Source organism: Tasmannia lanceolata, unplaced genomic scaffold (genome assembly GCF_043159265.1).
Source record: "Tasmannia lanceolata isolate RefF3 unplaced genomic scaffold, GAP_Taslan_0.1 ptg000015l, whole genome shotgun sequence".
Classification (NCBI taxonomy): domain Eukaryota; kingdom Viridiplantae; phylum Streptophyta; class Magnoliopsida; order Canellales; family Winteraceae; genus Tasmannia; species Tasmannia lanceolata.
The window spans coordinates 39863290-39886040 of NW_027518692.1; the positions used below are offsets into that span (position 1 = coordinate 39863290).

General features: G+C 37.2%; 2 protein-coding genes across 3 annotated transcripts; one reads left to right on the forward strand and one right to left on the reverse strand.

The window, feature by feature from the left end:
- Positions 1–2197: 2197 nt before the first annotated feature.
- LOC143847222 (RAF-like serine/threonine-protein kinase PRAF) lies at positions 2198–3632 on the reverse strand. Its single transcript, XM_077355975.1, has 2 exons — positions 3328–3632; positions 2198–2792 (listed from the first exon to the last, which is right to left on the reverse strand). Exons 1-2 carry the CDS (start codon positions 3497–3499, stop codon positions 2362–2364), a joined length of 603 nt encoding a protein of 200 aa, XP_077212090.1. The 5' UTR covers positions 3500–3632; the 3' UTR covers positions 2198–2361.
- Positions 3633–16403: 12771 nt separating this feature from the next.
- On the forward strand, positions 16404–22486 carry LOC143847223 (uncharacterized). Of its 2 annotated transcripts, none has more exons than XM_077355976.1 (3): positions 16404–16658; positions 16784–16900; positions 22156–22486. In XM_077355976.1, the coding sequence occupies exons 1-3, from the start codon at positions 16623–16625 to the stop codon at positions 22333–22335; spliced, it is 333 nt and encodes a 110-aa protein (XP_077212091.1). In that variant the 5' UTR covers positions 16404–16622; the 3' UTR covers positions 22336–22486. The 2 variants fall into 2 exon arrangements, with proteins under 2 accessions (XP_077212091.1, XP_077212092.1); XM_077355977.1 differs by having other exon boundaries at positions 16409–16683.
- The last annotated feature ends 265 nt before the right edge of the window (positions 22487–22751 follow it).

Consider the following 22751-nt stretch of genomic DNA (forward strand, 5'->3'; position numbering starts at 1 on the left):
CGGGTTGAACCCCGTCAGGTTGGAACTCGGGTTGGGTTGGATGGGGTTGGAAAAATGGGTTCCTTGGGTCGGGTTGGCCTCAACCCGAACCGACTTGAGTTGCACCCCTACTATTGGGAATTCATTGTATACTAACATTATCTTCACATTGTCGGAGAGTGAGAGTATCTTAAATTATGTGTTAGATTAATGTCTTTTCAAACTAGCGGCATTAATCTGATTCTGGGTTTGAGTTTGAGGGGAGAAAAATAAAGCCTAGGTAAGCCTTTTGAACTATCTCAACTTTACACCCGTCTCCACTCCTTTATGTGGGAGGAAAAAAAAATCCAAGGAGATTGGTGGGAAAAAATAAGTCCTAGAAGTATCCTGGTAAAATAAAATCCCATGTTTGGTTGACCGGACTATCGTGGGAAAAAAAAAACCTTTGTTTGGTTGCTTGAAGTGTTGGGAAGAAAAAAAAATTCTTCTCAAGCTTATTTTTGGTTCCTGGGACTATTTTGGGATGGGATGAAAAGGCATTCATTACAAGAGTGGGATTAAAAAAATTCTAGTGCTAAAAAGCAACCAAACATGAGATGGGACCAAAATTTTACTAAAACTTCCTAGGACAAAATTTTTACTGGCAACCAAACAGGGGGAATATATAGAAGCTTTTTTAATTTTTATTCTTTTATTAATTTATCAAGCATGATATTCTTTGACTTGAACACTCAATGTCCTTACCTTTTTTTATTTTATCCTCTTTGTATCTTTCTTTTCTCTTCACATTCTCTAATTTGGTTTCATTCACTTCACTTTTTATTATTTTATTAATTTATCAAGCATGATATTCTTTGATTTGAACACTCAATGTCCTTACCTTTTTTTATTTTATCATCCTTGTATATTTCTTTTCTCTTCTCATTCTCTCATTTGGTTTCCTTCACTTCACTTTTTTGTTTTAATTTTGGGGTTTTTGCAAAGGAAGTCTCCTACTTTTTCCCTATTTGGAAGTGGAGTCCTATAGTTTCTCAATTTACAAATACAGTCATCACATTTGAGTGAATTTTGCAAATTCAGTCCTTACATGGAGGATATTGGATGGGAAGTTGGATAGGTGTGGAGTGGGATAAGTTTCCTAGTTTATCTCATAAATGACCAAAATCTATCCATATTATCTTTCCTATCTATCATTCATTTTCTTTCCATGAAAAATTTTTATTGGAAAACTTTTATAATAAAGAAATTTTATTGAAATTTATCTCATAGTAAATTCCTACAATTTTACAACACAAGTTTTGATAAGGTAAGGGCTCATCATTTTTTTTTCCCATGGTGATTGGTGGGGGTGGGGCCCACCATGGCACATCATCTCTACCGAAACCCATGTATTATAGTTGGGACCCACCATTTTTACACAACCGACTAACGCGTAAGCCCGGCCCAAAATTTTAAAAATAGAAAAACTTCTTCTTCTGAAGAAAGCCCTTTAATTTTTTACGAGATGGTCCTCTCTCTCCCTCTTTCTCTAAGTTTCTTCTGAAGAAAGCCCTTTAATTTTTTTATTTTTTACGAGATTGTCCTCTCTCTCTCTCTCTCTCTCTCTCTCTCTCTCTCTCACAGTTCTGTCCTTTTCATTGCGGTCGATTAACCACCATTTTTTTCCCACCATTTTTTCCGGCCATCTCTCCAGCAATTAGACAATGCTAGCCTGCAAAATGGCAAAAAAGAAATTTTTTATCAAATCATCGACATTTCCATAGCAGAATAATTCTTTCAAGTAATAAAAATTGAGAAATCAAATAAAAAATAATTAATAAATTTTTTAATATTTTTACACATTTCATACAGATTTTTTTTTAAAAGAATTCTCCATAGCAGAATAATACTTTTAAATAATAATAAAAATTAAGAAGGGTAATGAAATCCGCGTTGGAGACCCCACTGTTAGTTTAGCCGTTACCTGCACAGACGGGAAAAAGACAAAAGCATGAGTAAACTAATCGTCAGAAACGAATCTACACGTGTCAACTCTGCCACACGTACTTCCCAGAAACGCATCTCCAAAAAATGAGAAAGGTATGGTTAATCTACCGAATTACGTGGCACGATTAACGGAGCTAACGGCGATGTTGACGGAACCCTAATAAACGGCGAGAATCTATCTCTCTCTTACGGGAAAAAAAATCTCAGGATTCGAAAGGCGAAACAGAGAAAATAGCGACTGAAAAAAATACATTAAAACGTCCGCGAATTTGTAAATACTTTCGTTGAACGATTTACAGACGGTTGATCAGTCCGTTTACATCAAGATCTTTGATCTTAGATTTTCCTATTTCGGTAATTTTATTTTAACTGAACTTAGATCTGGTTCAGGTAGGGTTATTGCCAGTGATTTCCATTGTGTACAAGGTATATGTTACTGTTCTTAGGGTTTCCAGTAGGAAAACGAGCGTAGCCACAGAGATTTGAAGAAGATTTCTCGAACCGGACGGGAAATATCACCGGCCAAGAAGATACGTCATGGACGCATCGGACGGTCGCCGGAATCGGCTGAGATCCGGCGAAGGATGCAGGAGATTTTGCTGTGGCCATAGGAGTTGAAGGGGGAGAGATTTTGGATCTACTTGAAAGGAAAGCTCGGATCTTTAACGGATCTGCTCTCTCACGGCTCGCTCGATCGTATTCCTCCATGAGATTGATCAGATCCTCATCAGAAGTGATCGAAACCAGAGCGTCTAGATCTTCGGTTGGCAACTGACACCTCAGACTCACCGCTGATCCGTACAGTTCTCCAAGCTTCAATAAAAGCTCTGTACAAATCCACAAGCAAAAAACTCAATAACCTACCTAAAATCCAAATCACTCGCGATTCAACCGATCTTCAACAGAGAAGAAAATGAAGAAGAAGAAGAAAAGCTCTGTACAAATCCACAAACAAAACTCAATAACCTAAAATCCAAATCACTAGCGATAAAATCGATCTTCAACAGAGAACAGAAAAAAAGAAGCTTTGTATAAATCCACAAGCAAAACACAACAACCTAAAATCCAAATCACTCGCGATTCAACCGATCTTCCACAAAGAACAAAACTTTAAAAAAAAGCTCTGTACAAATGCACTAAAAAAACTCGATAGCCTAAAATCCAAACCCCTCACGATTCAACCGATCTTCAACAAAGAACAAAATGAAAAAACTAAAATCCAAACCAATCGAGATTCAACCGATCTACAACAAAGAAGAAAATGAAGTAAAAAAAAAAAAAAAAGCCTTGCCTCGTCTGATTTATCCAAATGGAAAGGTAACAGAATGGGAAAGAAAAAGGAAAATCCAACAGATAACGGACCTGAAAACGGGACGGATTTGTCGACGGAGACGACACGTGTAAGTCCACCAACGTAACGGAGCTTCCCGTCGGGATAACGGGGGAGGATCTTGCCTCCGTAACTACAGAGAAACTTGACGGTATTGTGGCTTACGATTGTGAAATCGTCAGAGATTATCGGAGATCCGACCATACTGTTTTGAAATAGTTATGAAAAGATCTGAGTCTCCTTCTAGAAAAAATACGAAGAAGGTTCTATAAGACAAAGGAAGAAAGAGGAAGAAGAGGTAGAGCTACTGCTTCAAGCCTCTTCTTAGCCCCCTCAACCCCTTATTTATAGCCTTTTTCTCACACGCAGAGTTTAAAAATAAAAAGTGATAATACCTGTTTTTTTACATTTTATTACAAAAGAAGAATCTATTGAGAGTCGCGCGGAGAGGCCACTTCGTCTTCTCTCCTTGCAATTCATGTTGGACACGTGTATCCTAACTGGGCCGTTGATCTGTTGGGCCCCTACTTAGTCAATTAATTTTAAATAGAAAGAAAATACATTTTTTTTTACAAGTAGAAAAATAAAGAAAAAAGTATCAAGAAGTGAAGCAAGTTTGACGAAATTATAAAGTTATCAAGCTTTTAAAGATTCTTCCAACATACTCAATTAGAAAGGTGAAAAGATTGAAATACCCTTTCTTTTTCTCTTACTTTTCTTCTTTTAATGGCAAGAAGACCAAGAATCAACAAAAAATAAAAAAAGATAACATAGGCAACAAGAAGAAGAATAGGAAAAAAAATAAAAATAAAAATTATTAAAAAATAGTAAAAAATGGGCAAGGAGGATTGGAGGAGATAAAGAAGAAAAAAAAAATAACAAATACTACTGGTGCTGACCATAGTTAGCAAAACTCCGTTTTAAACGGTTTTTTTTTTTTTTTTTTTTTGAAAAAAACACATTTTATTGGTGTGCCATTTAAAACTCCGTTTTTGTAGACAAACGTTTTAAACACGTTTTTTTGGCCAACTTTCCAATTTTACCGGCACCATATTTTGCAAATGACAAAATTATAAACTCATTTTCTTGTATTTCTGTTTTTTTACTATATTTTTTTTTGAACCAATGTCGTATTAAACTCGAATTTTTGCCGTCCTGTTTTTTCGCCGAATCACGTTTTGCTAACTATGGTGCTGACAAGATAACCAAAATTCAAGAAAGAAGAAGAGAACAAATAAATGTAAAAAATGAGCTTTACTTTCATAGGAAATACCCTAAGGCTCTGTTCACTTGCCTTCTTGAGAAAGGAAAGGAGAAGAAAGTAAGCCAAAATTATCCGTGATTGGACATGATTTGACATTTTTCACCGTTCACTTGTTTTCTCGAGAAAGCATAATTACACAGGTGGAAAATATAAATAATGATGTGGAAAATGAACTTTCTTGCACTTTCCCTCTAAATTTTCTCACCAAAAGGGTGAGAAAATCACTTTCCTGAGAAAACCACTTTGCCTGCATACTTTCTTTTCCTTTCTCAGCCAAGTGAACAACGGAGTTTTCTCACAATTTCTTTTCCTTTCTTTTCCAGTTTTCCACGTCAGATTCTTTTCCTGCTGCTAGAAAACAAGTGAACTGAGCCTAAGGGTAAATATGCGCTAACCTAATAGTGAAAGTAGTGCATGTTAACTAGTTCCATAGTAGGGCATGTTGACTCTAAAGGTAGCGTAATTTTACTTTTATTCTAAAGAATTCTTCCTAATAAGGTAATGCTCATTTTTAGTATTAATTTCTTTTTTTGTCTTGCTTCTTCTTCCTTGTTTTTTATGGAGACTTGTTATTTTTTATGTTTTTCCTTCTTTTTTGTTTTCTTCGTCTTATTGTTTTTCTTCTCTTAAAAAGAAAAAGAAAACAATGCACAAGAAGAAGAAGTAAAAATAAGAAAGAAAGAAAAGGTTTCAACTCAAAGCTTATTGTGTTTGGAGTTTCTTTCAATGTTTGGCAAGTTGCAGTTTTGCCAAAGTTCCTTTGCAACTTGGTACTTTTACCAACTCTGTTTTCTTTCAATGTAAAATGGGGTAAAACAAATTTTACACTCATTGTCCACTAAAATATGGTTGTAAAATTTCTTTTATGCCCATTTTACATCAATAGAAACATGGCCAAGAGGAAATTAAATTTTCACATGTCTATTCAAGGGAACGGTCTTAAAATTTGTTTGCGAACCGGTCCTACCTCGTAATCAAACATTTCTTATTCGTGAAAGAAAGGGTAATCCTCTCTCTATTCCCATGAAAGAAAACATAATCTTTTGGGTGTAATTTCATCTGTTGCTTCATCTTTTATATGGTTGGAAAAATAGTTAATCTGATAAACAGAATACTACGTTTGTTAAGCTTGTTGGATACTAATAATGAAAGAGGGACTAATCTATAGCTTACTCAAACCCAAAATGAAGGAAGTCGAACCCAAATTGGTTACTCGAACACAAGTTGGTTACTAGATCCCGGATTGGTGCAACTCGAACCCAAAATCTGTGTATTGTTGAAAATTGTAGACTTGAAATGAAACTGTAAAAACAGATTGCACTTATCGTTTTTGACCAAAACGCTTTGTGAAAATCAGATGACAGAGGAAGGAAAGATGAGCCGTACCACATGGTCATTCTTCTTAAGAATCGTATCAGCCCCCTACAATGCAATCAGGATCTGCGAATTGACGTTTCAAGATAAAATAGCCCAAACCGGCTCCAGTCCATGTGCACTCGTTGACCGGTCTACTTCGAATCACCTTGAAACTACCCAAACAGTTTTTACCCAAACCCAAACCCGAACCTCAGGCCATAGCCTAGTCCAGCGCGCGCGTGTTTATATGAACTTGGGTTCACATAAAACCAGGTCACCCAACAAATTCCAATGCGCCCTCAAAGGCCCAAGCCTTTCCTCCACTCCACCTAATATGAGGAGGTGAAACTTTCTTGAAAGTTCCAAAGTGGGACTAAACATTCTTGCATTGGAGTTGAAACCTACTCCGCACACCCCAAAGTCTTATGTTCAAGTCTCACATTACCACAAAAGACAAGAAATTTTGAAAAAATAGGGACATTTGAATTTGAATCTTTCCTCCAAATTTTTAAGTTCAAAAAGTGCATTTTTTACTTCAAAATTTCTAACAAACATAATTAGTGTATATATTTGGGTCAGTGGCCAGTGGGTATGATTTTGTGACATTTTGATACCTGTTTTTGTAACTAAAAATCAATACACATAAAAATACGGGAAATGATGTGAAGACGTGAAGTTTACTCTACTGGTTTTGAGAGGTTACAACTAGTTTTTGATTGACGATATCCTTTTGTCAACATCTAGGGTGGCAATGAGCGAACTCACACACAATATAAAATCTCCTATTTTTAAAAGGGAACTAATACTGGCAGGCCCATATTTTGATAATGGGACAACCTTATCTTCTCTTACACTTTTTAATCATGTATCTAAGTGTAAAACAAAGTGAGATGTTCCATTATCAAAACATGGTCGTGCTGATATAGGTAGCCTTTTTTTTCTTAATAATTTTTGTCGGCTCTAACATCTAATTACAAAGTATATAAACGAGTGCATTTTTAACAGAAGGGAGTGTAGATATAGAGTCGTGTTGGGATTGGCAAAGGAAAATGGGCCGACATAAAAGGAGAGGTTTACAGTTGCACTTATTATGAAATAAGAAACAATGGATGATCGATTATTTATATAATTTATTCCATTGATTTTTATTTTATGACATAAATTAGAAGGATAATCAATGTTTTATGTAATGCAATTGGTGCCAATCTATAGCATTTATTTATGATAATGATCATGATTATGATAATGAAGATAAGGAGGATAGAGATGATGGAACAATATTGTTGGGGAGTTGATAAATACACCCTTCTTTTCTGTAGATAAGTTTCCCAAGATGTGGGTCATCTCTAGGGCTGTTAATAGACCGGATTTGGACTGGATCCAATTTTACCAATCAGATTTTCTACAAACTTATCTAAAGATTTGTTGTCTTATTATGAGTTGGTTTGAAGTTGTTCTCTTTTACTACTGGTTCAGTCTTGTCATCTGAAGAGGGTGCTTCTTGTAATCTTTCATAGAAAAACAACTCTATCTGAAACAGAACCCTTAAACGGACAAGGAAACTAAATTCTGTTTGTTGAAAAAGAGGTTAGATTGTTTATAAACTCAAACAAAGTTGTATTTGTTTTGGATTCTTTTGGGAATAAACAAGCTTTCCTTTTGTCCTCATTCGTTCTCTCATTTTGAGGTATTTTCTGAGGTGTGAGTATATCCACCTTTATCTCCTTATCCTCTTGGAAGAATAATGGAGCTCTGTCTCTTGACATACACATGCCCATCAACTTGCTACTCCTTTCATCCGTTTCAGCTCTTTTTAATCCATTTGCTAGAGACACACGCGTTTATATTCCCACCCTAGCTTCTTCTTCTCTTGCCTTACCACGTACCACGAAGCCATGTTCGCATGTGTCCCTGTTAGAGATGTGTCTCTTAAGGTGGCCCACATTGTCACTTTTAGTTAGCTAGAATTAGGCTTTGCTAAGGTTTTAAGGTAATCAGGACTAATCCCATGAAGGATCCATAATTAGCATGGGAGTGGTTATATTGAAAGACCTAACCGACCCTCATCACATATTCATAAATACATGTCATTAGTGAATGAGAGCTCACCCACTAAGAGTGAAAAAGTCAGAATTTGGGTTTCTTAGGACAGTCCCTGATCTACCAAGGAAAAGCTCAAGATTCCATTGATCTGAGCATCAAGACTTAGCTATATTGTAAGATCCTTTCAATAATTAGGGTACGGTATTTAATAGGAATATATTCATCCGTCGGATTGCAACACTTGAATAGGGTTTCTTGGATTGGTCAGAATTAGGATTTCTCTGACTGATACTTGATCTACCAAGGCAAAGCCCAAGATTCCACTGATCTGAGCATCTTGACTTGGCTAGATCGAAAGATCCTTCCAATAATTAGCGTACGGTATTCAATAGTAATATATTCAACGGTCGGATTGCAATCATCTCCAACATTTGAATCATTTCCGTTTCTTCAATCATATATGTTGGGCTTCCACATCGGAAAAAGCAAGATCCCACATCGTAAAAAGCAAATAGATGTGAATGGATTATAATGGAATGGGCACCCTCCCTTTGAGGGCTAGCTTTTAAGGGTGAATTCTACCTAGGTCCCCACAAATAGTATCAGAGCTCAGGGCGTGGTAACCCTGGATTGCCTCCGAGGTTAGAAATGTCCCTCAGGGAAGATTTCAGAAACAATCCTCATAAGCCAATCCGCATTCTGTCATTTTGCCGATGTGGGATCTTTTTGCTTTTGCGTGGAAACCCAACAATATAGAATATGTGTTCACACCTACTAAACACCTATTGTTGGGCAAAAGATACAGAGATTTTTCCCTGAAAGTGTTTTGATTGAGCACATGCCAAGATGGCCTAACCATCAACACGCCATATTTGAGCTCCAAAACCCATCAGATCCATGGCCTAAAACTAGGGAACATATCACATGGATCGCTGGTAAAGACATTCATGGCATCCACACAACATCTGGTCTACTTTCTTTCCCTTCTATAAGGAAAAAAACTTCCAAGGAGAAAGAGTTCTTCTAAGGCCATGCTTGGTAATCATGAAAAAAATATTCCATGGAATAATCATGGGGCCAAGCATGTGACAGGGGCAGAGAAAGAGGGAGAATGAGAGACTTGAGTTGCTGGGAGTGGAGGAGAACATCACTAAAATAGTGAAAAATTAATACCTACTTAAAATAGGTATTTTGTTATCCTAATTTTTAGGAGCTTTTCATGCTTCTCTCACTCCCATCTCCCAAAATTGGCCCTCTCCCTCCTATCTCTTACAACTGACTCACACAAATATTCTATGGAATATTTTTTCAATGCTGCCAAACATGGCCTAATTCCTCATCAGGAATTTTCCATTCCTTTCAATCTCACTTTTGACCAGTAAGCAAATGTGTGGTGATCGCGTCTGTCTATTTGGTGGCTTATGACGCGGATGAAATAGACAGAGACATTCTAAGGGCCCCTGTTTGGATTGCACAATTTTTTTGGAAAAGATTGGGAAAGAATACCTTTTCCAAGCAAATGTGTGGTGATCGCGTCTATCTATTTGGTGGCTTATGACGCGGATGAAATATGTGTGGGCATAGATAGAGACATTCTAAGGCCTGTGTTTGGATTGCACAATTTTCTTTGGAAAAGATTGGGAAAGAATACCTTTTCCAATTTTCTTTCTTTTCCATAGTTTGATTAGAAATGGAAAACTATCATGAACCACAACATTATTCTATTTAGAGGAGAGGGATCTTCAATTTAGTGGGGAGTCTGGTTGCACGTAAAACCTTTGTGGTGGAAATAAATTGCCAGAAAATCTTACTTTACTAGATTTTGATGGATTCATTTGGTGGAAATAAATTGTGTGAAGATTTAATTTTACTCTATTTAGATGGATTCATTTTTCTTGGGAGATATGGGTTTCGGGTGAAAATGCCTTCATATTTCTACACAGAAATTCTCTAAATTTAAACCTCAGAAAATTTATTCAAGTTGGAATACGGGCCGGTCATCAAATATTTATTGGATCCAAAGGATCTGAACATTAATGGACAGGATTTAAAGTTGCCCTTAACAATGGTGTCATGCAGGGCAAACTTAAAGTTGCCCTAAATTGAGAGGATTTGCTAAGGTTCACCTGGAATTCCGTATTTGGAAAACCTTTTAATTTCATTTATTTTTCCATGGAGGGAGGGTTAGAAATGATCAGATCAAGTTATGATAGATGGACCCGACCCTATCTTCATTTCATAGGTGGATCTGATCATTTCTACGAGATAATCAAGGAAATTTATTGTGCACATATAGGCCTATCAACCGACTCATATGGGCCCGACAGTTCATTTGGATCCTACTCATAATTGATGGGACTTAGACAAATGATGTGGGTTTATTGGAGTGTCTCATGTGAGATACAGACACAACCCTTATTTAATTGAAGAAGACCCAAATACTATTTAAAAAGTCCTTCCCACTGTCTCACATTCAAATATATTGCTGTAGTACAAAAATACCCTTCAGATTTTTTAGCAAGAGACTTAACATCAGGGGTGTTTCGGTATATATCATTTAACATTAACAGAACTAAAAACAATTCAGCCCCTCTGCAGCAATTGATACACTGCTGCTGGGTGTCCCGAGTAATCAAAAGGGAAGAATAAATCACTTTCCCCCAAAAAAATCTCATTTGAATGAATTGAATCGAACGCATAAATATCCATCTCTTCTCTCTTATCGGATGCTAAAATCTATTCCTCAATCGCCTTTTGGTGGTTGTGGGTGGAAGCACTCATTCATCTTCATTGTTTTTATGTGATTATATTCGCCAAATCGGGGCTCAAAATACAAACCAAGGCCATGTTTGGCAAGCAAGAGAAGGGGCTGACAGAGTGGGTGTTAGGTACCTTACCAATACGCCAAAAGCTACAGAGCTTATGGAACGCGTAAGGCAAAGCCTTTTAAACATGTCCCATACCAGGCTGGGTCCCACCCAGTCCCACACCTAGGTGGGCTCCCACTCAGGACGGAAACAAACCACCACGCTTCCACATCCGTCATCCTCGGTGGCCCACTCTGTGACGGCTTGCACTATATTCTTTTTTTCTAAGTAGCCCTTTCCACAGGTCACCCCTTCTATGATTCAAATACGGGACGTGGTGGCTGCTTTGATACAAAATGTTAGGTACCTTACCAATACGCCAAAAGTCTAGAGCTGAGGAACGCATTAAGCAAGACCCTTTAAACCTGTCCCATACCAGGCTGGGTCCCACCCGGTCCCATACCTAGGTGGGCTGCCACTCAGGACCGTAACAGTGGGAGAAGGAGAGAAGTGAGAGAGAATGAGTGAGGAGATGATGTGAAGTGGCTGAAAAAAATCGGGAAAACAAAAACTCTATTTTTAGTAGAATTTTTCTTTTCCCTTTAGCTACTTCTCACCCTCTCCTCTTTGATGTCCTCTCAATTTTCACCCTCTCCCACCCTCCTTGCCCCCCTCAACCACCACTCTATAAATCAACATTCCATGTTGTTGGAGATTATAAATGTCTAGTAGGGTCTGATCTATGGATTGATCAATTCCAGAAATAAATGATGTTGGACCCAATTTCTTACTTGGTCCCAAAACAAGTTACTGGAACCCAAATAAGTTACTTGGTCCCAATTGGTTACTGTTTTAGAATTCCAAGACAGCCAACAAATAGTAAGGCTGTGATACAAATAGTAGGATAAATGAATATGATCGACTAGGACCCGGTAAGGATTCAAATGGGCCATGAAATGGTCGATCCGACCTGAATTGTATTTGTTAACAGCCCTACATGCGCACGTTAGAAAGTTCCACCTAAGAGAGTAGGATTCGTGGTTCATTTTTCCTGCTTTCTGTTTACTTTGAATTTGGTGGAGGGAATGAATGGGTGGTGGACAAAAGAGCCTCTTGGTCTTGGTCAGAAATCAGAAACCAGAATATGGTATAGACTATAGAAGAGTATATACCTAAAATGTACCATAAAGACCCAAAGTGGGTCCATAACAACAATATCTCCTAGTGGGTGGAAAAAAGAACGACAATGCCTTCCACCTCCACAACTTGTCCACTAAATGTGGTCCTCCTTGGGTCCACTGAATTGGGTCTCTCTCTCTCCACCTGTTTGTTTTGGATTTTGAGTCCAAAACTGGTTATTGGACTTGGAATTAAGCCCAGCGAGTCCAATAATTAATTTTGGACACAAAATTAATTATCAAAATCTAAAAAAATCCGGGCTTAAACATAATTTTACATGTGGGCCCCTTAAGGTCCAGTGAACGTGGGCCTCTCTCTTTCCGTCTCTCTAATTCGTTGAATTAATCCTAAGAAGGGCTTTGTAAAAGCCACATCGTTTGATAAAATCTCCTCTACAAGTAGCTTCCATTTGAGAGAGTGGGTGAACCTTCATACTTGCAATTGCACACAAGTGGGTCACCCTTGTGAGGCACGGCTAGACTTATCTTTCAGGCCGAACCCTAAATTACCCATCAAAAAAATATATTAATAATATTCTGGTAGGGTCCTGCCTAACCCCAAATTACCCATAAAAAAAAATAAAAAATAAAAAATTTCAGGCCGAAAATGTTAATGCGCAAGATGTAGTTTGATATGGTGAGGTCCTCATGTCCTATCATTATAATGAGTGCTGCTAAGGAGACCGAAAGTGGAACCGAGCAAATCCCCACACGCCGCATGTCATTAGAGGGTAGTTTGCCATTTAGAGAAAATAAAGCAAAAGATCAAGGAAGAAGATTGCTATTGGCTTCCCGTGTCCCCAACTCGGTTACCATATCATTAGTTCTAGTATATGATATGGGAACTGATTTGGGGTGAGAAAGTGAAACCGAACAAATAGCTTCTTCACATGTTCCCAGTAATGTTCCTCTTTTTTTTTTTTTTTTATTAGCTTTTTGTTTCTTAAAATAGCAAAACTACGCCTCCCATGCCATATGTCATGTGGGGATTTGTGGAGTTCCACTCTTGGTCTCGCTAGCAACACTCTTGTTTAATACATACACATATAGGGAGATATGTATGTGATATCGAGACCATTTATCTTATAGGCCATTTGTATGTGTAATAGAGGTCATTGATCTTGTAGGCCATCATTAGGCAACCTACATGATCATAGTTGGTAGGGCAAATCCGATCCGATCATGCACAAATAAATTGAAAAATAAAAATAAGAAAATAAGGCACAAGATGAAGATCGAGATTTCACATGGTTCGGCCTAAGATGCCTATATCAGCAGGTGAGAACAAGATCTTCACTATGAGAAAAAGAAAATTACAATGATTTCAATAGATTAATGCAAACCGAAAACCTGCAAATCACAACCCTTTCCCTTTTCTCAACCAATGCTGTACCTTAAACGAGACAAAACCAAAGGAAAAACCCAAGGAATACAAGAACAAAACCTTTCTCATTATTTCTTTTCTCTCCTCCTTCCTTCTCTCTCTCTCTCTCACCTTCCATGCCATTTCGCGTAGCTACAAAGAACACACAAGAAACCCCTCTCGTTTTAGCCGCTACACTTAGATCATGTCCAATGTGAATTTTTATACCTAGGTTTTCTGAGATACCTAAAAGCAACACGTACTATTTTGGCTTACTACCAAAAAAAGGAACGAAGAACGTGGGAAATAAGACAATGAGTTGTAGAAAACTTGTGAGAAGGAAAAGTATGAAGATTGGATAGGTTTTACAAGTATCCTTCCAATCAAGAGATTTGTATTTAAAGCACTCTTTGGCAATTGTGGTGGGCCATAGGACTGTGCAACACACCGCATGCACACGCAGAATAGAGACCGTGGGTTGTATGGCGATGAAGCATTTTGTCTTCACACTCTACAGGTATGCATCGTCACAAAACGCCTAAAATTCAGGTTGTTGATCATAATCAGGTTGATCCTGATCGGTTGATGCAATCATATGAGATTGTATGGTGATCGGATGAGGTCGATCATGCATGAGTGTGATCTAAACCATATGATTAGATCACACTCAGTTTTGCACCAATAGTTTAGATCTTGACCATGGTTTTAAATTTCGGACGAAATCCGAAATTTTGGATTTCAGCCAGGACTGAAATTTAAAACCAAAACCGAAAATTAAAAATTTCGGGTAAAATTTTAAAATTTACACCGAAACTAAAATTTGCCACCAAAATTTCCACCAAAATTTTGTTTTCGGCTGAGGCCGAAATCGAAACCGAAATTTCAAACCTTGATCTTGACTAATAGTTGGGATGATTTGAATCACAGATTCACAATCAATTACGATCTAATGGTCAAATAATCAATCCGATTTGGTCTACAAATTCACATATAGACGCATTCTAAATGCGATTATGGATATGGGGTCGAAAGGTACGATTATGCGTGATCTAACAGTCAGATTAATTAGGTATGCTCACATGGTTCATTACAGCTTGAGAAAGACACCAGTAGATCTATAAATAATCCATGAACCCATCAATTTTAGTAGATTACAAAGATATTGAGGGAATATCACTCTCTAGTGTTTTCACAGATGATGGTAAACAACAAATCTTTACACCAAAAATCTCTAAATATAAGTCATCAAGTGCATGAATTGAAGAAGAAAAGCCCCTTTTCACATTACAAACCCAATCACCTCTATGGAAATAACTATAGAAAATAATTTTTCATGCTATTCAAGAGATGTGGGTATTTTCCTTCTACATGTGAGTTATCCAGTGCATCACTTTAAGAAGAAAAGCACCTTTTCACATTTTAAACCTGATCACCTTGACGAAAAGCACCTTTTCACATACACCTATTAGAGTCGAGTCGGATTTCTGGTTTCAGGTTTTTTTTTTCTTTATATACCCAACTCAACCCAAGATTGGCTCGGGGTTTTCAAACTGAAAACCAACCCAACCCAAGGCCCATGATTTTTGAACCCGTATTTTCGTGTCGGGTCGGGTCGATGCGGTTTGGTAAAACTCAACCCAAGTTGCAACCTTAAGGCCACGTTTGGATACCTCATGTTTTTGTATTTGGATTTGGATACAAAATACATCAATAATCCTGATGCTTATGTTGAGAGAGAGAGAGAGAGAGAGAGAGAGAGAGAGAGAGAGAGAGAGAGAGAGAGACGTCTGGCTGCCGCAGCAGCAAGGTCGAGGAGCCTCGAGAGTGAAGGTAATTGCCGCTAATATTGATTTCCAAAATATTGCCACAAGTATTGATTTGCATAGCTGATTTGGAAAATCTTAGGAACTGATCTAGTTCCAAATCTCAATTGCAAATGTGAAAAATCCAAATCTAAATCTTGTGGGTATCCAAACGTGGCCTAAACTCAATCATGATTTAATGGATTATTCAGGATAGGATGCAATAAATCGTAATAAAAAGTATTTTTTAGGATAAGATACCATAGAGAGTGGGTATGGGAAACACAATCTCCATACACTCAATTAGTTTCAATTCGATTGGGCATTTGTATGTTCTGCAATGAGCTCAGGAAGTGGCCTCACTTGATAAAGGCCTTCATTTCTTGGTTTTATTTTCATTTCCTTCTTCGACCTGACCCAAAAGAAACATGTGGGCTGCATGCATGTTGGGTACTAATCAGCACACCAAATGCTTTAGAGCTGATGTAACGTGTTAGGCTAGGTGTTGAGACTTGAGACCTGGGTGGAACTCATCCTTAAAAGCTAGCTGTTAATAGGAGGGCGCATGTACAAAATAAATTATTTGTGGGAAGTGATATATCCGCCCCTTTTGATCACTAGGGACACCCAGCAGCAGTGTACGTGGCAATCAGCCCCATTGAATCATTCTGACATGAAGTACATCAGCCCCTCTGCAATCACAGATAAATTGTTGCTGGGTGTCCCTAGTAATAAAAAGGGGTGGATATATCACTTCCCTTATTTATAGGGAAATTTTATCAGCACAACTATATATTTTGATATTTGCGCAAACCCAGCAGTTTTTTTCTTGTTTAATTGGCTTGCGAGAGTTGTGCTATATCATTTTGCTAGTTATGAGCACAACTAAAAGACAAGATAGATAGTTAAAATATCAAAATATGGTTGTGCTATATCATTTCGATATTTGTATTGTTTCCCATAATATAAATAAGTGAGGAATGATAGAAAGAAAGGCGACCCAGTAAAAACAAGTTTCAAGGGCGCCCTCATTGATCCATTGCAAGGAAATGCATTAATAAGGGCATAAAAAATATGGAAATGACATTAACAACTATAAAGATAAATGCACTTTGCTTATATATGGGCCAATAATTTGAAAGGGCGCCCTTTAGTCTATCATTCCTCTATATAGGTACAGAGGAATGCTACTAGACTCATAGAGGCACCGTTGCAAAAAAGTGGCAAAAGGGCGGCTCCATTGGTCAAATTCCATTTAAGATGGTTCAAAAAATTAAGATCATAAGTCATAACTGTTTTTAATGAAATTTGCCCTATAGCGGCACACCCTTTACCCCATTTTTTTTTTTGCAAGAACGTCTGTGAATCTAGCATTCCTCATAGGTATTGGGATATGATTGTAAATCTCATATAGTAGGAGCATATCCAGTCATTGGCTGAAAATAAACCCATTTTCTGGTCCCCGTTGTTTCTATCTTTTCAGAGAGAGAGAGGGAGAGAGGGAGAGAGGGAGAATGGCGATGGCTTGGAACACGATTACATTTCAGAAGGTGCGGAAAGCAGCGTTTAATGAAGGTTTTCGTCCATTTCTCTCTCGTTGCCTTTTAAAGGCATACAAAATGAATTATTTTCATAGAAAATTTGCCCTTGTTTTGATCAATCCTAAATTTTGCAGTCATATGGGCTTCAAGTTTTCTGCAGAAAGAGGGAGAGAGATACAGATCATTACCCCTACAAAGTCACTGAAATTACACCACCGCCCAAGAACTTAGGCGTTCGTCGCTTCCCCTCGGTACAAAATGAGCTACCCATATTTTTTTTTTTCAATTTTTTTATTTATTATTAGGTATTTTGTTCTTAATTTAAATGGGTCTGGACTGGTATGTTATTAGGCCCTGTTTGGATTGCAAGAAAAACATTGAAAAAAATTTTCTTGGGAAAAATATTTTCTTCACAATTTAGAAGGAAATGATGTGATTATGGTTACTTTAGAGTGATATCATCATTAATTGAAGGTTCGTCTAAATAAAAATTGAATTGGGTTGGTTCCATTTATCTTTTGATAATGTCTTGTCTTGCTAGTGTTTAAATTAATCATGTAGTTGCCTTTTCTTAGACTCCCAATTTTTCCTTATAATTTGGGCAACTAAAATAGAGGAAAGATTTGTTTATTTTAACATATTTCAGAATGTAAAGAGTAAAGAAAACTTCCACATTTAAGGTCCACTCAGGTCTGCAACCCAATTGGATTTGAGCACAATTTGTGAGTTGATAGCAAGTTAATATCATAACAAAGGAATTGAGCCTCTAGGTCAATAGTCAAGGCTTTGTTCTTTAATCTTGAGTTTGGAGGTTCGATCCCAGCGTACCTACCAAAAAAGAGTTTAACTCACAAATTTTACCGAAAATGCAATTTGCTGCACACCCAAACAAACTGTTACTCAACAAAGCAAAAAGTGTTGATTAGTTTGGGTGATTGATGCTCACAAATTACACCTGAAATGCAATTGGGTTGCACAACCAAACAGAGTCAACAGACTGTTGTTACTCAACAAAGTAATAAGTATATTTGGTTAGGAAATGGATGCCAGATGATTTGATCTTAAATAATAAATGGGATAGAGCTTGCACTTTTAGCATGGTGATGGTGTATTTGATTGCCTATTAAGTTCCCAAGTCTCTTTTCAAAAAAAATTAAGTTCCCAAGTCTTTGCCTAAGCAACTTTCATTAGGGCCCCTGTCTATGGTTTTGTGGTTGTTTATTTGAATCTTAATTGCATTACAACTTATTTGGATGTTGCAAGTGTCATTTAATTGGCTTTTAAATTGGAAGCTTTATTGGAAACGATCAAATGATGAGGTCTGAAGTTGTTGCCCATGTCTATGTTACCTGGATACGAGTGCAGGTATCAAATAAAACAAGGATTTGGTCATAAGATCCTCCTAGTTATGAAATATTAGAATACATTTACGGGAAAGATCCGATATGTGAGTCTGGGGTATTCCAAGAATCCTTTAACAAAATGTTAAATTTGGTTTGAATTTTGAAAAGCACACACATCTCTCTCTTCCAACAAATCAATACCTTATTTGTTAGAGACCTCTCTCTCTAGTGTGGGATTCTCATTTCCTGTATGATGAGGAATATAAAAAGAATAAAGAAGATTTAGCCCAAAATGTCATCAATCTTTTCTTTATATATGAAAGATGGAGCACCTAACGAATGGTGGTTCGGATCGGCCTTATCCGACACGTATCACTCGCTCTTGTCCTTATCGCATCTTTTTGACATGAGTACTACACCCATTTTGAACGATCTAGTTTCATAGGCCCATGTTAGAGGTCTTGTTGGAGGTAGTCAAACATCCCAATTGGCCATATCGCCAATACAAGTCAGCCCATGAGCCGCACAACCAGTCCCATCTCATAAGGGGTTAATTGGGTTTGGAGCAGTTCTAATGCATTTCCAAGACAGCCGCAATCTATTACACACTCATGTTCGTTGGCAACAATCAACAAGGGGATTGCTTTGTTGAATGTCCTCAAAGGAGGCTTGTCAATGTGCGACCAAGGTCATTGGATATCAACACTTGACAATTGTTAGCCTGTTAGCCATTGCTTAGACGTCTAGGATCTCACCACTCGATGAAATGTTTGGATCCAAGCCATCCATAGTGGGTGGCTTCTATTGATTGGGGTTCCTCATGTAAACTTGTGATTTTCTTGTATGTATCATTGATGGAAGTTAAAGAGACGATTTTCGTCTATATATCATGGATGGACGTCAAAGAGAAAACCAAGGTGATGTGTTAAGAAATTAGGAGTCAAATCAGTAATAGTATGTTGGCAAAGAGGTGTTTCTCATTATCCTTGGATACTTCAAGAAAGTGATACGATCTTTTTGAATCGTTAATTCTAAGTTCAATGACATGAGATGCAAGAGCAATGTTGTGAATGCTATTATTTTGAAGATTACTTGAGAATTTTTCTTGTGCGTTGAGACATCTAGGAATTGAAACATTGATGTGGCAATTGAAGCCCAACCGACCTATTTACTACAACTAATCATTACACATAGATTATTGTTGTGAAGTTTAAAGGAGATGCATTGGCTTAAAGGAGAGGTTGTAAGCCATATCGGGGTGCATCAGGAGAAAAGCAAGATGGCTAGGTGAAACAAAATGAGAAAGGTCAGGCAAGGTATTTCCTTCGAACATTACAAACAAACCTTGTATCAATAATACCAATGGTCCAGACGAGGAAATCGAATGATGGAGGAAGTATGAATGACTTTTACTGTCAGCAAATTGGAATTGTACTTTTGGAATCGAAGAATAAACTAATAGTTCAATATGGCTTTGTCACTATGTATTTGACGTTCAATTGCATTACAACCTATTTGGATGTCGCTAGTATCGTATAATCAGGTTCTAAACTGGAAGCTCTGTTGGAAGGAAGTACATGTATGGTGATCAAATGATGAGAAGGTCTAAAGTGGTTGCTCATGTCTATGTTACCTGGATGTGAGTGCATATATTGGTTAATGCAAGTATTTGGTTCGAGGATCTTCCTAGTTATGAAATAATTTTGAAAAGCACATACATCTCTCATACAAAAAATCAATAGCTCCTTTCCTAGAGACACACACAACACACCCCCCCGGTGTCTCTCCAGCTTAGGATTCTCATTTCCTTTTTGATGAGGAATGAGGATATTTAATGAATAAAGAAGATTTATGCTCAAAAGGTCATCTATCTTATGTTTATATGAAAGACCAATTACCTAACCAATAGCAATCCGGATCATCCATATTGGATGCGTATCCCACACCGTTATCCTTATTCTTATCTTGTCTAGACAAGTACTCCATCCATTTTGAAGGATCCTGACTTTATAGGCCCATGTTAGAGGATGTCTTGTTGGAGGTGGTCATATATCCCCAATGGGCCATATGACCAATACAAGTCAGCCCATGAGCCTCCCAACCAATCCATCTTGGAAGCAGTTAATTGTGTTTGGGAGTAGTTCTAATGCTCTGCCAGACTGCCATAGTGTACTACACGTAAATCATGTGTTCAAATATTTCTTGATTATATTCATGTGTTCAAATATTTCTTGATTATATTCCATGCTTCATATACTAGAATGAATATTCTGCGTGGCAGAACCATCTTGATAGCGATGATGGAGAGCCATATACACTGTCATATCTGTACATATATCCCAAACTCATATCAGATCCTTGCCATATCCGCATCCTAATATTAAATTACTTGAAGGAACCTTGTACCAGATCCTCACAGCAGTTGTTATCTGCACCCGTATCCAGTTAACATGGCACACTTTGTTCACTGGAAGATTTGCTAAATCACATCTTCAGAAAATCTTCTGCACATGATGTACAATCAATGAATAGCTATGATACCTTATCACTGATGTGGAAGTTGTAAAAAATTATGTTGTAACTCATCTTCGCGGAACTGAAGTTGAAAATGGAAGCCGTCCTGATCCCTTCGAAATTGCTTGGTTGAAGAAAGATGTCGTGGGACCAGTTAAAGGAAGAGGAAAAAAAAAAAAATTGTTGTGGAAAGCATTTCCAAACTTCTCTGTCTCTTTTTTTTCTTTAATAAATGGGTTACCACGACTATTGTTCCACCTGGCTGTTGACAGAGTCTACAAATGACTTGGGATGGATGTGCTTAACTTTAAGGGTAGCAATGCCAGCTTCCAATGTATTATATATTTATATATAAGAAAGTGCAAATGCAGTGACCATTTAAAATCTTAATCTTTCTTGCTCACAAACTTCTAAGTTATCGATATATATTGCAATCATATATCTACATATGATTCTAATTTTTCGCCGTATTCAAAGCTCTTCAAATGCAATGACCATTTAAAGTCTTAATCTTTCTTTCTCACAAAGTTCCCTAAACCTTGTTCAGTACAAGGTTTTAAATTTCAGTTTGAATTTTGATTTCCGTCACCATGGAATTAGAAACGTTTCAGTTTCGGTTGGAAATTTTGGTGGAAATTCTGTAAAATCACGGAAACATATTGTAACATATGCAAATGATAAAAATTTAAGATGGAACTTTAGAAAATACTAGAATAAGTACACAATTAGAAACCATCACACAAGCAAGACTGCCAGCCATAATGGTTTAATCTCATCGAATACTTAGTGAAATGTGGTGTGACACAGGTTTTATAATTCAGAACTTACCATATTTCATATGATATTCATACATATATTTGTACACAATTCATTTCACATGCAATTCATATGAACGCATTTTGTAAAACATATTGATATAGTATACCACTACTACACTTGCAATTTTGGTTTCAGATATAGTATAGCACTACTACACTTGCAATTTTGGTTTCAGTATACGTTTTGATTTCAGTATCGTTTCTGTGTGGCTAGAAACAGAAACATTTTGGTTGTTTCATATCGGTTTCGGTGGAAATTTAAAACCATGGTTCAGTGTTGAAAAAACAAAGAAAAATTCATTTTTTCTGTTAAGCTTTTATGATCTGATTTGGTGCTGTTATGAGACTGAAATAGGTGGTGGAAAAAGCAAAGATATTTGTTTTCTTCCTTGAGACATTTTGGTTTTCCAGAGATTGGTTTGGTTGGAAAAATGTGTTCTTTTGGTTTAGTGAGATAATGCGATATGGTGAATTTGATATGGAAATTGGAATTGATTTGTGTTATCCACTCTTTTTAAGTATGTTTCTCTGTGCAGATGATTTAGGTACTTGTTATATTATGTATTCTCTGACATATCTCATATATCAATCTATCACAATATGCTAAACTAACACAAAATTCTTGCTGTATGTCCCTTACGTATTGCTAGGATATAGAAGATAAACCAATTTATAGCCATATGCGTGTGTGTTTATACATTTTCAAGAAATGTTTTTCATGGCCGATAGTGCCTCCGATAAAAGGAAATACTAAGATGTATCTGTACCTAATGTTTGGGCTATCTCATTCTTATCTGATTTGTTGTTATTGGCGAATATTTTTCGAACCAGGACACGCAGTGTGGGGAAACTGTTACCATAGAAGGTCAACCTTACACTGTTTCGGCTGTAATTCATCGGTACCAGCTTCGAAAGGGAAAATACGAACCCGGTGAAAAGAGACTTGATGTGCAGTCGACTGGTAGATATATATTAAACCTGTATCTTGAGAATCTGATGCAACAATCATGAACCCATTTATCTTACCATCAATTGAATTCAACGAAGGTATCAAGCGGCGATCATCCACCCCCTTCTTTGTTTATTGCTGAATAGACACTAATGTGATGCATCAGTATTATTTCATATCAGTACAATAATCAGTTTAAAACTAATTGGCTTATGCTAATATTTGTAACTTTTATTGTTTTTTCTGATGTTAATATTCATGCATTTGTAGATCGACCTATAACAAAATGTGTCGGCAGTATCTAGTTTCAGAACACAATCATCTAGAAACTCCCATCAATTTGTGCTTTCCGCAGAAAAAGACTTCTAAGGAAAGCGAGGCAAGTCAAAAGTTATTTGGAAATTGTTTGGTTGGTGCTGCTATTAGCAATTCTATCGCCATGAATGAGAAAATGGAGTGGGGTAGCGCAAGTCGTTTC

Excerpts from the sequence above, each read along its gene's own strand:
- LOC143847222 (XM_077355975.1), bottom strand. The coding sequence starts at position 3,499 with ATGGTCGGATCTCCGATAATCTCTGACGATTTCACAATCGTAAGCCAC. Across the intron at positions 2,793-3,327 it reads CAAATCCGTCCCGTTTTCAG|AGCTTTTATTGAAGCTTGGA; the intron begins GTCCGTTATCTG and ends GGATTTGTACAG.
- LOC143847223 (XM_077355976.1), top strand. The coding sequence starts at position 16,623 with ATGGCGATGGCTTGGAACACGATTACATTTCAGAAG. Across the intron at positions 16,659-16,783 it reads ACACGATTACATTTCAGAAG|TCATATGGGCTTCAAGTTTT; the intron begins GTGCGGAAAGCA and ends TAAATTTTGCAG. Across the intron at positions 16,901-22,155 it reads GCGTTCGTCGCTTCCCCTCG|GACACGCAGTGTGGGGAAAC; the intron begins GTACAAAATGAG and ends TTTTCGAACCAG.